This window comes from Manis javanica, chromosome 14, assembly GCF_040802235.1.
Source record: "Manis javanica isolate MJ-LG chromosome 14, MJ_LKY, whole genome shotgun sequence".
Classification (NCBI taxonomy): Eukaryota; Metazoa; Chordata; class Mammalia; order Pholidota; family Manidae; genus Manis; species Manis javanica.
Window position 1 is genome coordinate 51,814,579 of NC_133169.1, and position 23,103 is coordinate 51,837,681.

The following is a 23,103-nucleotide window of genomic DNA, read 5'->3' on the forward strand; positions in this document are numbered from 1 at the left end:
CTAAGATATAACGAATAAATCATGGGATTATTTTTCTGTCAGATTACAGAATTATAATTCCATAACTAGAAAGTAATTACTATACAGAATGCCTTTATATATAATAAAGGCTTTCAGCATGAAAATTGTGCCTCCTGATAATAGCTTTTCATTGATTCATTTGTTTAGCAGATTACCTGAATTTTCTGTTATATTCCTTATCTTTCCTATCTTCTCCCTGTAGTACTTAGGAAGATATTAAGACATGAAAACCAAACAAAATATAGAATAAAATTTGTGATTTAACAAATTGTCGATCTGGGGGTAATTCCCAGTTTACAAAATCAGTTTGAATTACATTAAAAAGCAAAATTGACATACAATAGCACCTTATCATTGATCTTACCTGCTTAAGAAAATTTCTTTTAAGCACTTCTTTAATGTGACTCCTAGCAGAAATGCAGCGATATTCTAAATAGTGATCTATATTCTTATTTTCCATATGTTAAAAGCTTTTTACAGTGTAATTTCTCTATTTATTTCATGCCTATAGTTTTCTATATATGGTTCCTCTAATTTTGTATATTTCTTGACCTTCGGTGTTTTGATCCCTGAATTTGGGTAGCATTATTGAGTTGGATCCTTGACTCCACAAAAATATTGAGTACCATCTGTAAACTCAGTAAATAATTGATCCTATGGACTTCTGTTTTTCACATGTATATAGATGTTCTTTTCATCAGTACTCTATTGAATTCATACTAGCTTTCAGGCATATTTTCTCTGTTACTGGATACTAAATTGTTTTTAAACATTAAAAAGGTGTCCTTTTCCCAGAAATGATTGGGAATTGCTCACAATTATATAATGGAAAATAAGCTCTCTTAACCTGATACAGTTGAGACTTATAGATAATGGGAAAAATCAGTTGAAGTGAGAAATTTAAAAAATTATATGTGTTGTAACATTTTATTTTAGCTGAAAACACATAAATATGCATTCATTTGCCAGTACTTTGCTAGTAAGTGTGACTTACAGAGGAAATGGTAAATATTATTTCTGTGTTGTGGGATCAAAAAATTAAAATGTTATGTCAAGTAAAAAAGCATTGTAACACATACTTTGCTTTTGGGAGATATATTTAAACTGCTAGTTGGCAGGTAGCAGCAGCAGATTTCTTTAAAGCAAAATCTGTCTACAGGTTTTTAAAAAACTCAGATCACTTTCCTCATGTACAGAAAATATTTCTCCAATTAAATATGGTGCTTTTTTTGACTGGTGTTTCAGGGTTCTAATGGTGACCAGTTTTTGGCATGTTGGTGTTAAGTTGGGAAAGCTTTTTGCTTGTCTCTTGTTAGTATAATTTAGAATTTTTCCATCTTTTCTCTCTCTCTCTCCCTTCCTCTCTCCATTCATCTTTCCCTTTCTTTCCCAATAATTCAAAACTCAGAATGTTTTCCATTACTGGGGGCAATTTCTATAATTCTACATATACAGCTTCTGAAATTTGGCTGCCTTCTCTCTCCATGATTTCTTAGAATGAATCTGCATCATCTTGATGTTCCATTTTCAGTGACAGAACAGTGATGGGTAAGGCTCAGGAAAGAACAATTAACATAGTACCAGGTACATAGTAGGCACTGTATATATAAATAATTATTGAGTGAATGAACTTATAATCTTTAAGTTTGCTAAGTACACTACATAGAAAGATTATTCCAGACCCTTTAATATTAAGTAGCAGTGAAAATGTATGAATGGTCAATTGGAAGTAGGAGTAGAGGAAGAGACTGGTTGGTATTTATCTACAAGTGCATGAAATTCAATTTTAAGATGATTGATGAAGCAGGAGAATTGACCAAATAGAAAAAAAAAGATGCATTATTTAGATATTTTCTTTAAGAGTAACCATCACTAACATGTTGAGATACAAACTGGCATTTAGCCTGCTGTTTTGAAATTTATTGTCCCCCTAAGGATCCTTTCTTAGATATTTTCCCTTAATGTCTAAAAAAATAGATCCTTTTAATATTTTCCCTCCCCCTGCCATAAAATTTTAATACCACAGATATATTGTGTATTATGTATAATGGCTCTTTGGAGGGCCCACACCCATTATAATATCTAAGATTTTGTGTCTCCTTCTTACCTCTGTTCCCATAAGAACCAAATTTGCCTCCTTTGAAGCCATCTTACTGTCCCTGAGATTCCGTGATTTAGTCCAAATTTAGTAGCCAGTAATGTGTTACAGAAGTGCACATGGTCTTCTTAGGTGAAGTATCAGTGTGTCAAGGGGGGTGTCTCTTCTAGCATGTTTATTTTTTCTATTAGCATTCTTTGAAGGTGTAAAAAACATGCAGTGCACATGAGCTGACACAAACTATAAATAAAATCTGTTTAAAGTCTTAAAATATGTGGTTCATCCCTGAGTAGTTTTCTTACTAAAGTTTAATACTTTGCTGACAGATGAGCTCAATACTGAGGAAAGTTTTGCGGCAGTGTATAGATACTTTCTGTGAGTGGTGATGGTACGTTTCCCGCTGTTAATGACTGGGCTCAGTTTTGACTTCAGCGAAATGCTGATAGAGTCAACACGATGAAGTGGAAAGCATGGCAGAGTAGATAGAGGATAAAAAGGACCATTCCAAACTCTTTGAGTGCTGGGCAGAAGTGGACACCAGTGGAAGGCAGGGTGGAGATGGGAATGAAGGGAAGGGGAAGACCAGCCAACACTAGCCAGAAAAGGGACTTTAGGTAAATCATTTTTGTTGCTCTTTTCTTTGAAAAATGAATACATTCAGCATGACTATTACCATTTAATATTATTTGCCTATTCAAGGAGTCACTTTGGGGTTATTATTTAATATGTTCTCCTAGTGAATTTCAGATAGAATTAATTTGTCAGGCAACTTGTTGGGAACGGATCTCTTCAGTCAATTTCATGTTTATAAATTTCAGAATTCACTACTTTCCCTAGAAGATAAAGGGAATAAAGGCTTTATTGTCAAACCTGTTTCAGAGACACTCTCTGCAGAGGCACAGATGTCTTCTCAACAAACTTCTGACTAGCTTTTTTTTTTTCCATCAGTGACTTACGGATTTCTGTTTTAAGGCCAAAACAACTTCACACAAGATTTCCACTTAAATATAAGGTTATGTTATTTCTGTCTCTATTCTTATCTGATTCAGGCATGTCCCATAGATAAGCCCGTGCAGGTAATGAGCCTTCTTCATCTCTCCATCCTTCTCTCCCTCTAATAATACCTATGCTGACTTTTCTCTGCACCGTTTAAAATTCCTTCCTTATGTTCTCTCTTTCTTCACTATTTGTCCATCGTTTGCTTTCACAGGCTGTGATCTCTCCTTTTGCCTTTCTACTAGGGAATGTTTCTGTTTTGACACATTACCCAACACTAGATTTAGTAACTTGGCCCCACTGTTGCCTGGAGACCGTTCCTTGTCCTCTCATGAAACCTCTTCCTCACCTGAGGCCTGTGCCATTATACCACACTTTGCTTTATTTTGTTGGCATTCACTGCTGGCTGCTACCAGATGGCCCACCAGTATTCTTCAAGAACTTTGACGTTTAGGTGATAGTCTTATTTCCAGATCACTTTGTACCATCATCTTGGGCAGCCAGACATCTAACATTCTGGCCTCACAGTTCCAGTTCCATCTTCTCTTCTGCCTTCATCTGTTCTTGACTAAACCTTGAGCCTTATTGTTGGCTGATAACTCTACTCTCTTTTGAGATCTTCCCCTTCTGACCACAACTTCATATCCTTTGACATCGTGATACTTATTCAAACTTGTTCTTTAACTTGATTGAGACTACTGTTTTTTGTTTTTTTTTCTTTTCTATTCTGTTAGCTCCATCCTGGCTGCATTTCATCCACTAATAAGTCCAGACATTTCTTGGTATCACTCTTAGCAGCCATGATCCTGTTTTTCCATTGCAATTACTCAGTAAATCTATTAAAGCTATTGTCTACCTTTGCCCTTTCTGTGCCAGTGCTCCCCTGTGGTCATGGAGAAACTTACTCTTACCACGGATTTTTAGTTTTCAGTTCAGCTGGGTCCTCAGTTGACTTGACAGCCCTTGTGCTTCTTTCCCCATTTTCTTTGGTGACTTTGCCTGGCCTTTACCTTTGAAACCTTGTACCCCAGTTCAGACTATGCATCTCACATAGGCTTCTCTACATGCTTGACTTTGGCTTCTCAGAAAAAAACAGAAGTGAGCAAATATAAATGCTGAATCTTTTCTCTCTAACCTGAAAACCTATTTGTAGTAATTTCATTTGTAGATTTTTTTTCCTGCCTCATTAAGTGCATTCTGTAGTTCATCAGCCCTTGCCCTCGATGCTATGTCCTTACTTGTTTGGGATCTTGGTCCAATGATTTATCTGGTTTCTTTTAGACTCATTCTCTGATTCCTCCCCATAAGTTTGGAAATAGATACCTGTAAATAAACACTGTACCTTTTTCAGATAGACATATATATAAGTAGATACATTTATCAGTTAGAAAGAATATATATATATGTATAAAGGTATATATGAAGATACACACACACTTTTTCCTTTAAGAAAAAAATGTCTTGTATCCTGACCTTTTCTTCTGTCTGGGGTGACCATAGATCTTGGTTGCCCAAGATAATTTCAGTTTATTATGTGTTTAGGGTCCCCTTTTACTTTGAAAACCCTATAGTTCAGGTGGTCAGTTATATGATCATATTATTCCTGTATTTCCTCCTTCACAGGGAAACCTTCCTAAATAGTGTATTCTTACTATCTTCTTTTCTCAGCTCTTCCCTTTAGTCCATTGCTATTGGTATGGGACTGCCGCCCCCTTTTCTCCACTGAAATGGTTCTTGCAAGAGTAACTAAGACCACCAAATTGCTAAATCCATAAATAATTATAGTTTTTATAAAAGACCTTTCTGTAGCCTTTGACACTGTGAGGCATTCCTTTCTTCATCTTCATCTTTTTTGACTTTTGAAATAACATTTTTCCATGGGTTTTTGCTTTTTTCTCGGTAGTCTGTCTTCATTGATTTTCCCCAGCTTCTCCACATCTCTGTGTTCTTAAAATTTTCCTTTCTGTGTCCTAAAATTCTAGTTTATTGGTCCTTCACTTTCTTCTTTTCAATTAATATGTTCTCACTGAATTATTTTACTACCAACTATGTGTCAGTAACTGCTATGTGTGGTACTCTAGTCTCAGCATTTCTCCTGAGTGCTGGATCATTTTTGATCAGTCTATTGGACATTTTTCTGTAGCTGCCTCACAGGCTCCTTGAATTCAATCTGTTAACACCCTTATCCCGAACTTGCTTTATGTCCTTTATTCCCTACCTTAGTTAACGGTATCTAATCAAATCCAAAACCTGAGAGTCAGTCATCCTCTTATCTCATTCACCATATCCAGCCTCCCAGGTCCTATCTCTGTGTCCTAAATAACATCTAGCTCTTTCCCTTTCCTTCTGTTTTTGGTGTCACTTGGTTCAGGTTAGAACATTATTTGTACCTCCAGACGGTCCTCTCTAGTCTATTCTACAGGTTTCTGTCACTGTGATTTTCTAAAATGTACAAATGGTCTTGTCAGCTATTGTTTAGCACCCACACATCTCAACCCCTGGGCAACCACTGTTTTGATTTCTATCACAATAGATTAGTTTTATCTGGAATTAACTATATGTACACTTTTGTGTCTGGATTTTTTCACCCATCAGTGTTTTAGAATTCAGCTATGTTATTATGTTATTGTGTGATCAGTAATTCATTCCCTGTTATTTCTGAATAGTATTTCATTGTAGGAGTATATCATTGTTTTTCCATAATCCCATTACGGGCAGTTGGGGTGTTCCCAGTTTTTTGCTGTTACAAAAAAGCTACAAAAAACATTTCTGTGAAAGTCTTTATGATGATGTACTTTTGTTTCATTTGTCAAGTACCCATGAGATTTGCTGGGTCGTAGTTGCCAAATAATTTTTCCAGTGATTGTAACCTTTAAACGCCTACCAGCAATATGTAAGAGTTGCAAGTGCTTTATGTTTTTACCAATAACTGGTATTATTAGTCCTTTTAATTTTAGCTGTTTTAATTATTGTGGATAGGTTTTAATTTGCATTTCTCTGATGGTTAGTAATGTTAGAACATCTTTTCCATGTGCTCTGTTCATTCGTCATTCATGTATCTCCTTATGTGAAATGCCTAGTTGCTCTTGTAGGAGTTCTTGGTACAGGCTGTTTATAAGTCCTTTGTCAGTTACATACACTGCAAAATTTTCTTCCAGTTTATCACTGGTCTTTTTTTTAAAAATCTGTCTTTGATGTGCAAGTTTTAAATTTTATTGAAGCCCAATTTATCTTTTTTTTTATGTTTAGTAACTTTTGTGTCTTATATAAGAAATCTTTGTGTACCCAGAGATTGTATAGCTAATCTCCTGTGTGTCTTTCTAGAAGCTTCATAACTTCAGCTTTTGTATACAGTCTTATTTTGAATTAACAGAATACTTTACAAATGTTTAAATAAGTTTGGGAGAAAAGCATTCTAACCTTTTTTTAAATTTGGTATCATTAATCTACAATTACATGAGGAACATTATGTTTACTAGGCTCCCCCCTTCACCAAGCCCCCCCTACCAACCCCATTACAGTCACTGTCCATCAGCATAGTAAGATGCTATAGAGTCATTACTTGTCTTCTCTCTGTTGTACAGCCCTCCCCGTGCCTCCCCCCACATTATACATGCTAATCATAATGCCCCGTTTCTTTTTCCTGCCCTTATCCCTCCCTTCACACCCATCCTCCCCAGTCCCTTTCCCTTTGGTAACTGTTAGTCCATTCTTGGGTTCTGTGACTGCTGCTGTTTTGTTCCTTCAGTTTTTTCTTTGTTCTTATACTCCGCATATGAGTGAAATCATTTGGTACTTGTCTTTCTCCGCCTGGCTTATTTCAGTGAGCATAATACCCTCTAACTCCATCCATGTTGTTGCGAATGGTAGGATTTATTTTCTTCTTATGGCTGAATAATATTCCATTGTGTATATGTACCACATCTTCTTTATCCATTCATCTACTGATGGACACTTAGGTCGCTTCCATTTCTTGGCTATTGTAAATAGTGCTGCAATAAACATAGGGGTGCATCTGCCTTTTTCAAACTGGGCTGCTGTATTCTTAGGGCAAATTCCTAGAAGTGGGATTCCTGGGTCAAATGGTATTTCTATTTTAAGCTTTTTGAGGAACCTCCATATTGCTTTCCACAATGGTTCAACTAATTTACATTCCCACCAGCAGTGTAGGAGGGTTCCCCTTTCTCCACAACCCTGCCAACATTTATTGTTGTTTGTCTTTCAGATGGTGGCAATCCTTACTGGTGTGAGGTGATATCTCATTGTGGTTTTAATTTGTATTTCTCTGATGACTAGCGATGTGGAGCGTCTTTTCATGTGTCTGCTGGCCATCTGAATTTCTTCTTTGGAGAACTGTCTGTGCAGCTCCTCTGCCCATTTTTTAATTGGATTTTTCGCTTTTTGTTTGTTGAGGTACATGAGCTCTTTATATATTTTGGATGTCAATCCTTTATTGGATCTGTCATTTATGAATATATTCTCCCATACTGTAGGATACCTTTTTGTTCTATTGGTGGTGTCCTTTGCTGTACAGAAGCTTTTCAGCTTGATATAGTCCCACTTGTTCATTTTTGCTTTTGTTTCCCTTGCCCAGGGAGATATGTTCATGAAGAAGTTGCTCATGTTTATGTCTATGGGATTTTTGCCTATGTTTTTTTCTAAGAGTTTTATGGTTTCATGACTTACATTCAGGTCTTTGATCCATTTCTAATTTACTTTTGTGTATAGGGTTAGACAATGATCCAGTTTCATTCTCTTACATGTAGCTGTCCAGTTTTGCCAACACCAGCTGTTGAAGAGGCTGTCATTTCCCCATTGTATGTCTATGGCTCCTTTATCATATATCAGTTGACCATGTATGTTGAGGTTAATGTCTGGAGTATATTCTGTTTCACTGGTCTGTGGGTCTGTTCTTGTGCCCATACCAAATTGTCTTGATTACTGTGGCTTTGTAGTAGAGCTTGAAGTTGGGAAGCAAGATTCCCCCCACTTTATTCTTCCTTCTCAGGATTGCTTTGGCTATTCGGGGTCTTTGGTGGTTCCATATGAATTTTTGAACTATTTGTTCTAGTTCATTGAAGAATGCTGTTGGTAATTTGATAGGGATTGCATCGAATCTGTATATTGCTTTGAGCAGGATGGCCATTTTGATTATCTTAATTCTTCCACATTCTAACCTTTTTATTGTTGAAATAAATTTCACATACTATAAGATTCACCCTTTGAAAGTATACAATTCAGTGTTTTATTTTTAACTATAGTCACAAAGCTGTGCACCTATCACCACTATCTAATTCCAGAACATTTCATTATCCCCAAAAGAAATCCCATACATACTGCAGTCCTTCCACCCATCTTCCCTCCTACACCCATTTCATTTACTTTATCACAGTGGATTTATCTATTCTGAACAGGACATATATATGGAATCATACAGCATGTAGCTTTTTGTGTTTGGCTTCTTTTAACTTAGCAAAACATATTCAAGGTTCATTGATACTGTAGCTTGTATCTTTCAAGTATGATTCCACTGCATAGATACTCCATTTTATGGGTATACAGGATTCCACTGTGTGGACATACCTTTTTAACTTCTTAAAGTTTTTTTTTTTTCAGATTGTGAAATGTGATAGTTCCTATCCATGTACTCATAAGAGTATTTATGTGGTGCCTGTGGTGTTAACTTTACTTGAGGTTATATAGTTTTACTCATTTAATGTACTTGACACTAGGGATTCAAAGGTGAATAAGCTTTGCCCTCACGGAGCTTTCTGTCTAGTGGGAGAAACAGGCATGGAAACATAAATTACAGTACAATGTAGAAAATGGTATCAGTTACAATGTAAAGTAAGTGTAATATTAGGAGTCAGTAATTAACTGCTGGAGGAATCAGTAAAGGTTTCCAAAGAGATGACAGTTGAGCTAGATTTTTAAGAATGAAAAGGAGTTTGCCAAGGTGGCTGAGAATATTTCAGGTAGAAGTAGCTGCTTGTATAAAGGCATGGGACTGTGAAATAGTCTGGTATGTCTTGGCGCCTTTGAGAAGGTTAGTATAATTATATCATGGGTCACCTCAAGTAAGTCTGGAAAGGCAGATGAGAGCCAGATTGTGAACATTCACATCAGGCAAAGGCATCTGGTTTTTCATTCTCAGAGACCAGGGTCTGTTGGAAGACCTCAGAACCAGCGAAGCCCAACTTGTCATTTTCTCTAGAAAATTTTATTCATATAGGTACTTGAAAAAAAGTTAAAAAAGAATATACCTCCCCCACTTGCACATCATCCCTTTACTACCACCTTCTATCACAGTCTATTGATTACCTGTTTTGATTTCATTATTTCATCTGCCACTTACCTGAAATTACCATGTTTATTAATTTTCTTCTGAGTGCTGTCTCTTTCTTCCAAGAGCAGGTTCTTTCTTATCTTGCTGCAACCAATGCTTGGCCCACAGTAGGCACATACCATCATTGAATGAACTGTTCTGCCTCTATTATCTTAAACTTTAGTATATTTTGCCCTGTGATTATAGTATTCTGTTCATTATAGTCCCCTCTCCCCACTATACCTGTTCATGTTGTTGCAGCACTTCAGTTACACTGCTCCATTTTTTTCTAATCTGCTAGCTTGCTCCCTTCACTATTTTCCCCAACTTGCTTAGATTCCACTGCCCATGATTCCAGCTATATTCTTGTCGGTCTTCTACTCCATCTCCATGGCTTTCTCTGTTTTGTCCCATCTACCTATCAAAATTCTTGCCTTGACTAAATGTGTGCCAAATTCAAGTACCTGAGCCCTTGCTGGAGAAAATGACCTAACTCTGTAGTTTGTGGCTGGTATATGTTCATAGTCTTCAACCTTGCGTGGACTTCAGCATTTCTCAGAAATCCTATGTTTTCTATTCAGCATACTTTCTTTCCCAACAACCAGTGTTCTTGTTTTTACTGTGTCTACAATTCCTACATTTTTCAACCTTTCCTTTATTTACCTTCTGCTTCTTACAAAGGGCTCTTAGACATGAAGTCCCTCAACATTTTGCCTTCATACATATAATCTTTCTTTACCAATCCCATCTTTGCCTCCTCTCTTGCCCCCTTGCCCTGTGCAGGCGTTAACCCTTTCTTCTGTTTGTGGCTAATGCTTTCCTCTGTATTCTCTCTTATCCTCCACTTCCTCAGAGGCCTTGTTTTATCAGTCACAGTCTTCCTTCTACTGCACCTTCTTTGTCTTTCATATGTAAACATGTTTGTGTCCTTTTTAATAATAACATGCTGTCAGTCTACTTAATGATTTCTCTCTGTTTCCTTGATACTTGATTTAAACTCACTATTTTCTCTGTTCCCAGTCACCATTTGTCCTCTGCAGTCAGATTCCTGTACTCTTCACTCCTTAGAACTGTCCTTGCCATAGTCACCAATGACTTGTTTCTAAAGCTAGTGATGCTTTTTAGTGATTTGCTGTGATATTTCTTCTTCTCTAAAATGCTCTTCTTTCTTGGTTTCCATGAAAGCACGTAACTGATTTTCATCCTTTGTACGTCTGTTCTTTTATAGTTTTCTTTGCATAACATCAAAGCACAGTTTAGTAAAAGCAGTTCAGAGGTATGCAAATCAGTGTGGTCAAAGGATGAATCTCTGATTTAGCTTGAATGTCTAGAGTAAGTCTACTCAGTTGCTAACACGCAGACATTTGCTAAGGGTTAGATAGGAGAAAACTAAAATTGTATTTAAATGTCAAGAATTTGGGATGAAGATGTTTTATGTTGCTAGTTACAGATCATTTAACATGCATTGATAGGGTTAGGGTTAAGGTTCTCTTAAGGAAATGAAGGAGTGCAGTCGCCATCTGTGACTGATGGATCATGAGGAATTGACCATTTAGCCTGGTGTAACTGATGACAAACAGCTGCTGGAATGTAGTTCTATTTCTTAGCAACTGTCCCATCAGTTGTAGTGTGTTTAGTTCACCAGACTCGTATCTCCAACATACATACAATCCATTGTTTTTTTCTCTTACTCTCTCCTTCCTGTCTTATTCCATTTAAAGTCTTTTTAATTATGAAAAATAATGCATATATAAAAGTAAAACAAGTGCAGTAGCTTTTTTTTTCTGTATTGTAAAGTGAATATTCATATAAGCACTAAACAGTCAAAATACAGTCAGTGCCCCAATCCACCTGGTATAGCCCTTCCTGGTTATACCCCTATAATCCCCCACCTTACTTGCAGAGGTAACCACTCTAAACTTTTGAAGCCATCACTTTCTTTGTTTTCCATATATATTCCATGTATTTTGTTTTTCCATAGAAGTTAAATATAAATTCCCAGATAAAACTTGACCTGATTTAAACCTTTATATAAATGAAAGAATACAGTAACTATTTGTTTGAGTGTGTATCATTGTCTAATTTCTTTTGCTCAGAGTCCATCGATTTGCCCATAGCTGAAGTTCATTCACTGTATTTGTTGTGTACTGTTTTTGGTCTGAATATACCATATTTATCAATTCTGTTGATGAGCATCTGATTCTGTTTTCAACTATTAAGAACAGTGCTGCTATAGTTTGCAATCACAGTATAGGTAGGTCACGGGGAAGGCTGTATAGCATGGAGAAGACAATTAATAACATCTTACTATGCTGATAGACAGTGACCGCAATAGAGGGGGCAAGGACTTGACAATATGGGTGAATGTTGAAACCTCTGTGTTGTTTATGTTGTTTACGTGAAACCAGCATAAGATTATATATCAATGATTCTTTAATAATAATAAAAAAGAATAGTGCTGCTATAAACATTCTGTGTAATGGTGAATTTCTCTGAAATAGAATTGCTGGTAAAACTACAGAATCAGTTTTACTAGATTTTGTCTATTTTGTATATACATTAAAAGAAAAATTGTTCTCTAAAGAGATTGTGCCAGTTTTACTCACACCAGCTATATGTGAGATTTCTACCACATTTGATCATTCATCACTTTTTAAATTTGCTGTTAAATAAGTACTTAGATGCTATTATTTAAAGTTAAAACTGTCTATACATTTCCATATTTAAGAACCAGCAACAAAACTGTTTCCAAATATGGGTTAACCTTCTGTTATCTGGATCCATGCCATGAAATCACAATGTATTTTCATTATTAAATATACTTACATATTTTTTATTAAGGTAGCAATTTGTAGATTCATAAGCTATACATATATTTTACATACATTGAATAATACTTGTCACAACTTTTTTTTTACTTTTAAATCTAAAATGCCATAGTTGTATATGTTTTGAGCCCTATGCTAAATAGTAGTTAGTATTTTATAAAAAGATCTCCTATGTATTCTTTAGCAATAATACAACTTAGGTTTTATTATATAGTTTTATTTCTAGAAATTTATGTGGAATATTTGTTAAAGTAACTAATGGATCTTTATTTTTCTTCAAAGTTGGCCTTTGCCAGAGTTTGACCCAAGCCAAATTCGACTGATTGTATATCAAGACTGTGAAAGACGAGGGAGAAATGTCTTGTTTGACTCCAGTGTTAAGAGAAAGAATGAGGACGTATCAGTATCGGTGAGCATCATTATTGATTTGGTTGAAACTTAATGTCAAGTGTTTTAATCAAAGAAAGAATGTAAAATTTCAATTATGGCACTTCGTTTGTCAGTACAAAATATCTTTACCACATTTTAAAAATTCAAAGCTCTGATCTTGAAATATTTTCAAGGAAAAAGCACTTCCCTTATTTGTCATTAGTCTAGTACAAGAGAACATTTCACTTTGACATTTATTCCATTATTATACTTTAAGTGTGAGATATGACTAGAGATACAGGGTTCTTTATAGAGGAGTTGGTCCAAACCTCTCATCTTACAGTTGCGTAAAGTATGACCTAAGATGTGAAATTATTTGCTTGAAGGTGCAAGGTATGTTAAATCTTTAACCCATAGCCCATCAAAGTTTCCCTACTCTACAGTAGTGAAAAGAGCATCTATTTCATTTACTTTCAACATCATATTTTGAAATGTATCATGACTACACTAGCAGTAGAACCATGGGCATTCACATGGCCATCCAAGAAAACCTAAGGAATTGGGCTGTCTTTGCTGCGGCTACTACCATTATACTTTCTGGCATAAAAACTCAGTCCCTTGGACCCATACTCTGAAAATGAAAACCTGGAATTTTGTTTTCTCCTCTCCCGTAACTGATTTTTTTCATTAACATTTCAGTAAACAACTGAAAACAAAATACTTGGGGAAAGCTTTTCCTAACAGTAGAATTGTCTCTTAAAACAAACAAATACTTATTTTTGACATAGGATTTTATGTTTGAGATTTTGTGTTCTTAAAAAAACTTAATAGATTGGCTGTAATCTGTTGTCCTATTTACAACTGCATCTCCAGCAGCTATGAAAGTGGCTGTATAATAGCTACTAGACTCATTTTTGAGTTACTTTAATTGCCAGGTTTTGTGATATCCTTTTAATTACTAACACATTTCTCAATTTTCTGAAGATTATGCTCTTCTTTTTATAATTCTTAGCCATTCTCTGGAGACTTTGCAATTTGATAAAAAGCATTGCAGTATGTTCCTGAAATAATGTTTGTTTGTCCAAATAATTAAATATCTACATAGCACAGAGCAGTTGAAGAGTTAGTGGTCTCTGCCCTCTTGGTGCCTGAAGTTCGGTATACAGGGGAGGCAGATAATTGAAAAAATAAATACATAAATAATTTCAAGTTGAGATTAAGTACTGTGAATGAAACACACCAAATACTTATGAGAGTCCACAGAAAGCAACCCAGTTTTCATCACTTTATGTATGGTATCTTAATAAGGTCACACTGAAGAAGTGAAATTCAGACCATGATCTGAAGAAATTGAAGGCATGGGGTAGGATTTGAGTATTCCTGGTAGCAGGACTAGCAAATGCAGTCTACAGAGTGACTTAAGAGCTTGGTGAATTAAAGGAGCTAAAGGCCAGTCTGGAAGGAGTGATAGTAAGTAGTATGTTAAGTAGTGAAAGAATGAAGTTGGAAGAGATGGAGCAGGAGCCTGAGTATTTAGGGCCTAAAGGGTCTCTGTATTAGAAGTTTAGGTTTCATCCTAAATGCGAGGGAAGCCATTGACAGGATCTGATACACATGTTGAAAAATCACTTAGTTGGAGTGTCCAGAAGTAAACCCATGCATATATAACAAATTGATTTACAACAAAGGAGCCAAGAATTACAGTGAGGGAAGGACAGTCTCTTCAATAAATGGTGTTGGGGAAACTGGGCAGTGCATGAAACAGAAGGAAACTGGACAACTACCTAACATTATACAAAAACACTAACTGAAAATGGATTAAAGATTTGAACATAGACCTGAAAGCACAAAACTCCTAGTAGAAAATATAAGCAGTAAGTTTCTTAATATTGGTCTTGGAAATTAGTTCTTGGATTTGACACCAGAAGCAAGGGTAACAAAAGCAAAAATCACCAAGTAGGATTACATCAAACTTAAAAGCTTCCTTTGCACAGCAAAGTAAACCATCAACAAAATGAGAAGGAACCTACTGAATGGGAGAAAATAATTGCAAGTCATTTATCTGATAAGGAGTTAATATCCAAGATGTGTAAAGGACTCATACAACTTAATAGCAAAAAATCTAAATAATCCAATTTAAAAAATGGGACAGAGGATTTGTATAGACATTTTTTCAAAGAAGACATTCAGATGGCTAACAGGTGCTTGAAAATGTGCTCAATATCCCTAATCATGAGGGAGATGCAAATCAAAGCCACATTGAGAACACCTTATACCTTTAAGAGTGTCTGTCATAAAAAAGATGAGATATCAAGTGTTGGTGAGGAAGTAAAGGAAAGGGAGCCCTTGTGCACTATTGCTAGGAATGTAAATAGGTGCAGCCACTGAGGAAAACAGTATGGAGGTTCCTCACAAAATTAAAAATGGAACTACCATATGATCTAGCAATTCTGCTTTTGGATATTTATCCAAAGAAAATGGACACACTAACTCAAAAAGATATATGCATCCCCATGGTCATTGTAGCATTATTTATAACAGCCAAGGCAGGGAAGCAACCTATGTTGCCATTGATGGTCAAATAAAGAAAATGTGGTATGTGAGCATGTGGAATATTATTCAGCCACAAAAAAAGAATAAAATCTTGCCAGTTAGAACAACATCGATGGACCTTAAGCGCATTATGCTAAGTGAAATGAGTCAGAGAAAGACAAATATGGTATGATCTCATGTATATGTGGAATCTAAAAAATCCAGGAACTCATAGATACAGAGAAGAGATAGGTGGTTGCCAGAGGTGGGTAGTTGGAGGAGGTGGGTGGAATGGGTGAAGGGAGTCAAAAGGTACAAACTTAAGTTATAAAAGTTATGGGCATGTAATGTAGAGCATGGTGACTGTAGTTAATGCTGTTATATTGTGTATTTGCAAGTTGCGAAAAGAATAGATCTTAAAAGTTCTCATCACAAGAAAAAAAATTTTGTGATGATGTATAGCTAGCCTTACTGTTGAGATAATTTTGTAATATATACAAATATCAAATCATTATTACTGTATATCTGAAACTAATGTTATATATCAATTATATCTCAAAAAATATGTAGTGAAAAAAACAGTGACTGCTATGTGGGGAATGGTTGCATGGTAGGGGATGAGGGAGAAGGAAGTGTTTGCTTAATCCAACATTTAGGTTAGAATAGCTGAGTAGTGTGATGTCTAAGAGTTGTAGAATTATCGATGGTCAAGCAGATGGTTGAAATAGAAGGTGAACTGCAAATATGATAAGCATGTCTTCTTTGTATTTAGACAGCTTACAGCAGAACTAGGTTGAAGTTGACAGGTTAACATTGATTGATTAATCAGTACTCTTTTTGTTATTTTTTTACCAACTGTTTATTGAGGTTTACCTTTGTGCTTGATAATGTTCCATTGAATTGCAGCATGTGACCTTTCCTTTATCTTGATTAATGCTATTTATTGCGTGTTTCTTCAGCATTCCCTTTATCTTAAACAGACTTGCTCTTTCTTCAACCTTCCCTTCCCACCTTTTCTGTAATGATGCTTCATTAGTCTCTTTAGTCTAATGAGACTTCATTAGTCTTCTCTAAGTCTTCTTAGAGTCTTCTCGCCTGCTGGTGTCTTCCTTCTTCCCTCTCAGCTTTTTTATTTGGCTGCAAACTGAAAGCCTCTTCATGTAACAACAACAAAATACTTATCTTTTTATTTTCTCCTTCATGTATGTGTCCTGTCTTTTTCTGTTTCTATCTTTGTGCTTCTTAGTCTTCCTTCTCAATGTCTTTTGAAATCTCTTTCTGTCTCATTCTCTCTCATGCTCTCTTCATTGTCTCTTCTCAGTTTGTCCTTTCTGTCTATCACTCTCTCCTTGATGTCTCTTCTTGGTCTCTTATCCATGTCTCTTAGCACTGTGTCTCTCCATGTCTCAGTAGTAACTTGCCCAAGAAGCTAGGATTTAAATTCAGGTCTGTTTAGTGTTAAAACACTTGTGCTTTTTCATTTGACCAAGATGTCTCTACATTTTTGCTTAGAGATGATTTTGATGTTACGAGGTTTTCTCTTTTATAATGCCTTTGGTGATGGTGGCAACTATAAAACAATTAGTATGAAAAAATATTGTGATTTTAGTTAGATTTCTTCTTCTGAAAACCTGAGGTCTGTTACTTGAAAGAGTGGACATGCTGGTAACTGTGATAAATCACTGAAATATACTTTTAGTATTACCAAAGACCTTGGTGGATTGCAGCTTTGGTAGTTATGAGCAGTGGAAGGTCTAGAACTTACTGGGAAGAGGGAGGAGAGTACAAGAGGAATAAAGAAAAATAAATAGAAACACATTCTTCTATACTAGACTGCACAGCCTTCTTGTCCTAAGCTCAACTCTGATTAAAAATTTAACTATTCAATACATGGATACATTTTCATTTCAAAATGTTAAACATACATACATCTACAGTAAAATATGAAATTCTCATTTGCGTCATCCTCCCATCCCTATGTTTCTCCTTAGAAATTTTTTCCATTAAAAAATGTTACTTATATTAACTTATAATGGATACATTCTTGTATACAAATACTATATATATTTGTAATAAATATTTAAAAAATATTAGTAAAATATTTTCTCAGTTTTAATTTCCAATATCAGAAAATATTGATGTAATTTACAAAACAAAAGGCCTTTGGGGCACTCAGGAATTTTTAAGAGAATAAAGGGGTTTTTAGACCAAATCATTTTTAAACTGCTGCAGTATATTATTAAGTCGCTAGTAATGAACATTGTGTAGACCATAGTAATATAGAAAAATCCCATGATTTAATAATGTTGGTGAAAAAAACACAATATAAACTCCATGAGACAAAAGAATAGGAAACAGTGCTGGAGAAAATACAGTAAAATGCAAATAGTCATTATATGAAGGTTATATTATTTTTTAAATTATTTCTTCCTTAGTTTTTCCTAAGGTATTTATACTATAGTTAAATTTGTATATGGTCAAAAATATGTTAAAATACGAATGGGAATAATATGTCTATTTCAGAAACTCTGTAGTGATGCTCAAGTTAAAGTCTTTGGGAAATGCTGTCAACTGAAACCTGGAGGAGACAGTTCTTCCTCTTTGGACAGTTCTATGACTTCCTCTTCTGATGTAAAAGACCAGTATCCTAAGTATCAGGTAAATTCACGGATGCCATTTATTTATTCTTTCATTCACAAATATTTTTGAGTGACAAAATGTGTTGAGTGCCATCACTGGGATTGAGGTTACAATAGGGTCTAGTCCTTACCTTCCTGGACCTTATATTGTAGCTGGTGAATGAGGTAATTAAACAAGTAATTTATGAACTTTAATAAATCTTAGGAAGAGGGGAAGTACAGAGAACTATGAGCATAGATAGCAGGGTTATTTTCTCTTACCTTTCATTTCCCAATTCAGATATTTTGGGCTGTCAGAATTATTTTTTATTATATATACTTTTAAAGTATTGAAATATGAAGAATAATTATAAAATATAACAATTCAGCTGTAGTATGAAAGTAAACTATGACTAGTAGTATATACAACCAGAAATGTATATTTTATTTTTCAAAAGTAATGTGGTTCTTCTTTCGAATTACAGAATTAAATCAGTGACTACATTGGAGTTTCTCTATAAACTTGTTATATGTTACCTAAGATCAGTGCTTGGTTTCATACTCTGCAGATGTCATATGATGAATTTATTTGTGTTATCCAAGCTTGCATGAATGAATCACAAGTATTTTATATTTAGCAGTAAAAAAAGAGAATCTTGAGCTTTTTGATTATTTGTAACTAGGTAATTATGTTTGGGTGGAAATTGACCCTTACATCATATTAGTGTGACAGTTTATGTGAAAGAGCTCTGAAACTATTAAAATCCAGATAGTAGGGGGTACTGCCTTGTGCCCCCTACCCTCCTATCTTCATCTTCCATTTTAGTTATGATACTTCAACAAATTCCTAATGGAACTATGTAACTATATAGCATTATCATACTTATGCTTATAAGGACGTTTTTTAAACTGATCAGTTGTTCAAACTTGCCTTTCTTCCTAATAGTATGCCATTAAAAATGAATATAAGCAGACGGATCCAGTTTGTAGAAACCCTGAAGCAGTGAGTGATTGTAATCTCATTTTTTATGAAGATCCAAAGAGATTTTCTTTTTTAAAGTAGAGATTCCTAGGTCATATACCCAGGTATTCTGATAACAGTATGGGTTTGTTTTGTTCTTTTTTTTTTTTTTTTTGGCAAGGAGGCATTGAATGATGATAGCATAGAGTTCACTACACTTGATAAAATGTGATTTCGGGTAACAAAATAGTCTTTGCTTTACACAGATTATGACAGATAATTAGCTTCCATCGATGAGTACTTGCGAAGAATTGACCTTCTAAATTAAGAGCCTTAAAAAAATTACAGATAATACCACTTTCTTCATTATAACCTTAGTTACAGGTTATATCATGTTAAAATACATAAAACACCAATGACATTCATGTGATAACTATTTGGTATGTAGTAGAGTAAGCAAACAGAACCTTTAATGGCAAACTACATGCTCTCATAAAATCTAAATACCAATTTATTTTTACTGTACTTTGCTTTCTGAGATTTTCTCTTTTTAATAGTGAAATCTATAAGTGCTTTGATATTTAAATTCATATAGCTTGCTTAATATAAGAAATAATAATTTTAGTCAAAATAAGAATGGGCTTAGACAATGTTACAGCAAAAATGAACTTGGAAGAGAAGGATGCCATTTCTATCATCAGCCAGAAACCATTTAGTTTGCCAAGTACGATTGGCATTAATCTTAGAATAAAACCGAGACTACTTGGACATTAAAAAAATTATTCTACTTTGTTTCAAAAATGTTGCTACTGGTACCCAAATCTGTACATTCAAATAACATTTTTACTTTACTAAATCCAAGAATAGATGAGAATCTAGGTATATTCAAGTTATTTTTTTTTTCTTAAATATCACCTGTATGCCTTTACTAAAATTGACTACAGCACTAAGAAAGAAAAAATAATATATAAATGAACATATTTAAAAAACCAGTATAAAAGTAGCTAAATATAATGAAATGTAGTACTGTTTGAAGATGTCTTTTTAAAAAAGGTGACAGAATGTAAATTGTATAGATTTCTTAACCCAAGAAAGATAATAAATAAGCAAAAGAGTAAAAGGATCCCATTATTAAAAAAAAACAACTGTGCAGATGTATTCCCTGACCTCCACACATTAAATGGAGGTCCTCATCACTTTATTGATATTTCCAGAAGAATCTTTTAAGTATTTTTTTAAAACTCCTAATTCTTGAGTTTTTTTGTGATGGGATTGTTTGGTGAAATTTGTGAATAATCCACATTTACTGTCTTAGGTACTTATTTAAGTCATCTTCCTCATCGACTGTTTTATTATATAATTGTATCAATTAGGAATTGCATTGGGACACCCTCTAAACAGTGGTTTAAACAAATTGGGGATTATTTTCCCCACATAGCAAGAAGTCTAGAGGTAGGCTATTGGTATTCTGGCTTCAAAATAGCTTCAGAGACCACGGCAGAGTTAATGTGTGCTTGTTGCCTTGTGGTGCTAATACGGTATCTCCATCTCTAGGAATTTCCATCTGTATCTCATTGACCAGGCCTGTGTTTGAATGCATATAAATGGGTAGTTCTGATAGCTGCTCTCCCTGCTATTAGTTTAACCCTTTGAATATAGAAACCAACTCTAAATCTTCTTTCTATCTGTAAGAGAGTCTCTGAAAGGAAGTTTTTTCAGTTGGGCACATTGTTGCCCTGAAACAAGTTGGATTTCAAAAATAAAGGAATATGTTAATTTGGTAGGTAATTAGTGATATTTATCACTGAATCTAAATAATAATCAAATGGATGAATTCAGTGTTTAGCTGTTTACTGACTCCTATGAGTGAAGGGTCCCCACCAGTAAGATGGCAAACTTCCGGCTTCTCTTCGGGGGGTCCTCAGTTCCCGCCGGCGCCACCTGAAGCCCAGTCACCTCTCGCCCCCCTCCCAATCCCAGCACCTAGCCAACAGCCACCAGCCCCGTAGAAGTGACACCTCAATCAATTCATGCCCCTTCCTATATAACCCAGCACCTTTCCCTAATAAAGCGGAACTCTCCGGTGAATTGCTGCTATGTGTTGCTCCTTTCCTTTCAATGAGGACAATTAAATAATAATGGAAAGGAGAGACTTTTTAATCAGAGTTTTTTAAAAACAAGAAATTTTAATGCTTCAATTAAGTCCTATTTAAAAAAAATAGATACACTGTTTCTCCCTATTTATGAATGCCTCTTTCGTACAGTAGTAGTTGTAAAAACTGTTCTTATGTTCAGCCAGTGTTATTTCTTATTATCTGTCCTGGAGAAACATTGCATAGGCCTAAGATGTCATTAAGAATGTTCATTTGAATAGATAAATATATTGTAGTATATTCGACCTACACAGCAATGGAAGAACAAACAGCTAAATGCAGTGACAAGTGAACCTTTAAGACATCATGTTAAGCCAAAGAAACCAGGCACAGAGTAGATGCCGTATGAATCCATTTTATAACATTCAGACACGGACCAGACTAATCTATTATAACGGAAATCAGAAGAGCAGTTCCCTATGGGGGATGCTATTAACTGTGAGAGGACACCTAGCAGCCTTCTGGAGTTTTGGAAACCTCCTCTGTCAGTTTAGGAGTTATGCAGGTGTGTGTATATGTAAAAATTTATCAAGCTGTGTGTTTTATGTTACATAGGCATTTTATGCATGTTATTTTCAAAGGATTTTAAAAAAAGAAAGAGCCCTTATTCCAGCTGATGCATTTTCCATCCACTCAATGGCTTTAACTGTAGCCTCTGTATAGTTAAGTCCTAAATCCATATCGCAGATCCCCCAAATCTACTCAGGTCTCAAATACATAACTATATTCATAACTGTGTTATTCCTCCCCAGAAAAGTAGCTTTCCGTTTGCAAGCCATCCAAGACTGCTCCTTCTCTGTAACCCTGAGTACAACTGGTCACCAAGTTCAGTTGGTTTGCTCTCCTGGATATCCCTCTGGTTTGTCTCAGTGACCGTCTGTGCCTTTGTCCAGGCTCCTATAATTTCTGCTTGAGTTTCAGCACTAGCCTCCTTGCTGCTCTCCCTGACTCCGTGCCTCACACTTGCTGTGTTAGTTCCCTAAGGCTGCTGTGACCAAGTACCACAGATTGGGTCTGAAATCAGTAAATCTGAATCAAGTTCTCTGTAAGGCCACACACCCTCTGGAAACTCTAGGGAAGAATCCTTCCTTGCCTCTTCCAGGTTCTCTGGGCTGATGGCAATGCTCGGCATTTCTCAGCTTGCAGCTGTATCTCTCCAGTTTCTGCCTCTACTTCATGTGCCTTCTGCTCTCTGTGTCTCTGTCCTTTTCTCATCTCACAAGGACACCAGCCACTGACTTTAGGGCTCTCCCTAATTGAGCCTGATCTCATCTCAGTTCTAACTGATTACATCTACAAAGACCCTATTTCCAAATAAGGTGACACACTGAGGTTCTGGATGGACATAAATTTTAGGTGGTGTGAAAAGAATGTTCATTTGAGCATTATTTGTAATAGCAAAAGCCTAGTAGTGACCTAAATGCCTACCAGTAAGGGAAGCTGGTTTGATAAACTGGTATTTTCATCAATAGAACACTATGCAGCTCTTAAAAGGAATCTGTGTAACAATATGGTTATATCTGTAACACACTGTGAAATGAAAGTCAAGCTGCACAACTGTATACAATGTATAGGTTTTTTAAAATCCCATTATGTGGAATAACTACAGCAAAGGAATTTTCATAAAAATCAATATTTGAAGTAGTCATAAGGTTTTAAATTCTCCAATTTTATTATTATGGTTATTGTTTAGGGCTCTCGGTGCTCTTCTGATGCCAATATGCTTGGAGAGATGATGTTTGGCTCAGTAGCAATGAGCTACAAAGGATCCACCTTAAAAATTCATCAGATCCGGTGAGGAATTTTCTGATTTTCTTGATGAATCCATTTTAGAATATTTAACTTTTTTGATGATGAGAGAATTTCATATAGTCTTTACTCAGACTGAGCATGTCAGATACTCAGTTTATGATGTTTGATGGGTTTATTGCTTTTAATGGTTGTAACTATGCTGTGAAATCCCTGTTACTCATTTTTATCTATAATAAATTATAATATAAATAAATTATAATTTTATTTATAATAAACAAATCTGTCTCTCTCTTTTTCTTCATAGTTCCCCTCCACAGCTTATGCTCAGCAAAGTTTTTACTGCACGGACTGGCAGCAGTATATGTGGAAGTCTCAATACGTAAGTATTTATGGATGGAAGGAGAAGTGAATTATTTAAGAGGTGCAAAGTATGAAAACTTAACAGACTGC

General features: G+C 35.4%; 1 protein-coding gene across 2 annotated transcripts in view; it reads left to right on the top strand.

Annotated features, from left to right (window-relative positions):
* FNIP1 (folliculin interacting protein 1) overlaps positions 1–23,103 on the top strand; it is a 144,808-nt gene that overhangs the window by 47,211 nt on the left and 74,494 nt on the right. For both annotated transcript variants that reach the window (XM_037023435.2, XM_037023436.2), the window contains exons 2-5: positions 12,551–12,677; positions 17,693–17,827; positions 22,595–22,695; positions 22,958–23,032. In XM_037023435.2, coding sequence (XP_036879330.2) covers positions 12,551–12,677; positions 17,693–17,827; positions 22,595–22,695; positions 22,958–23,032 — 438 coding nt within the window. The remainder of the gene's footprint in view (positions 1–12,550; positions 12,678–17,692; positions 17,828–22,594; positions 22,696–22,957; positions 23,033–23,103) is intronic.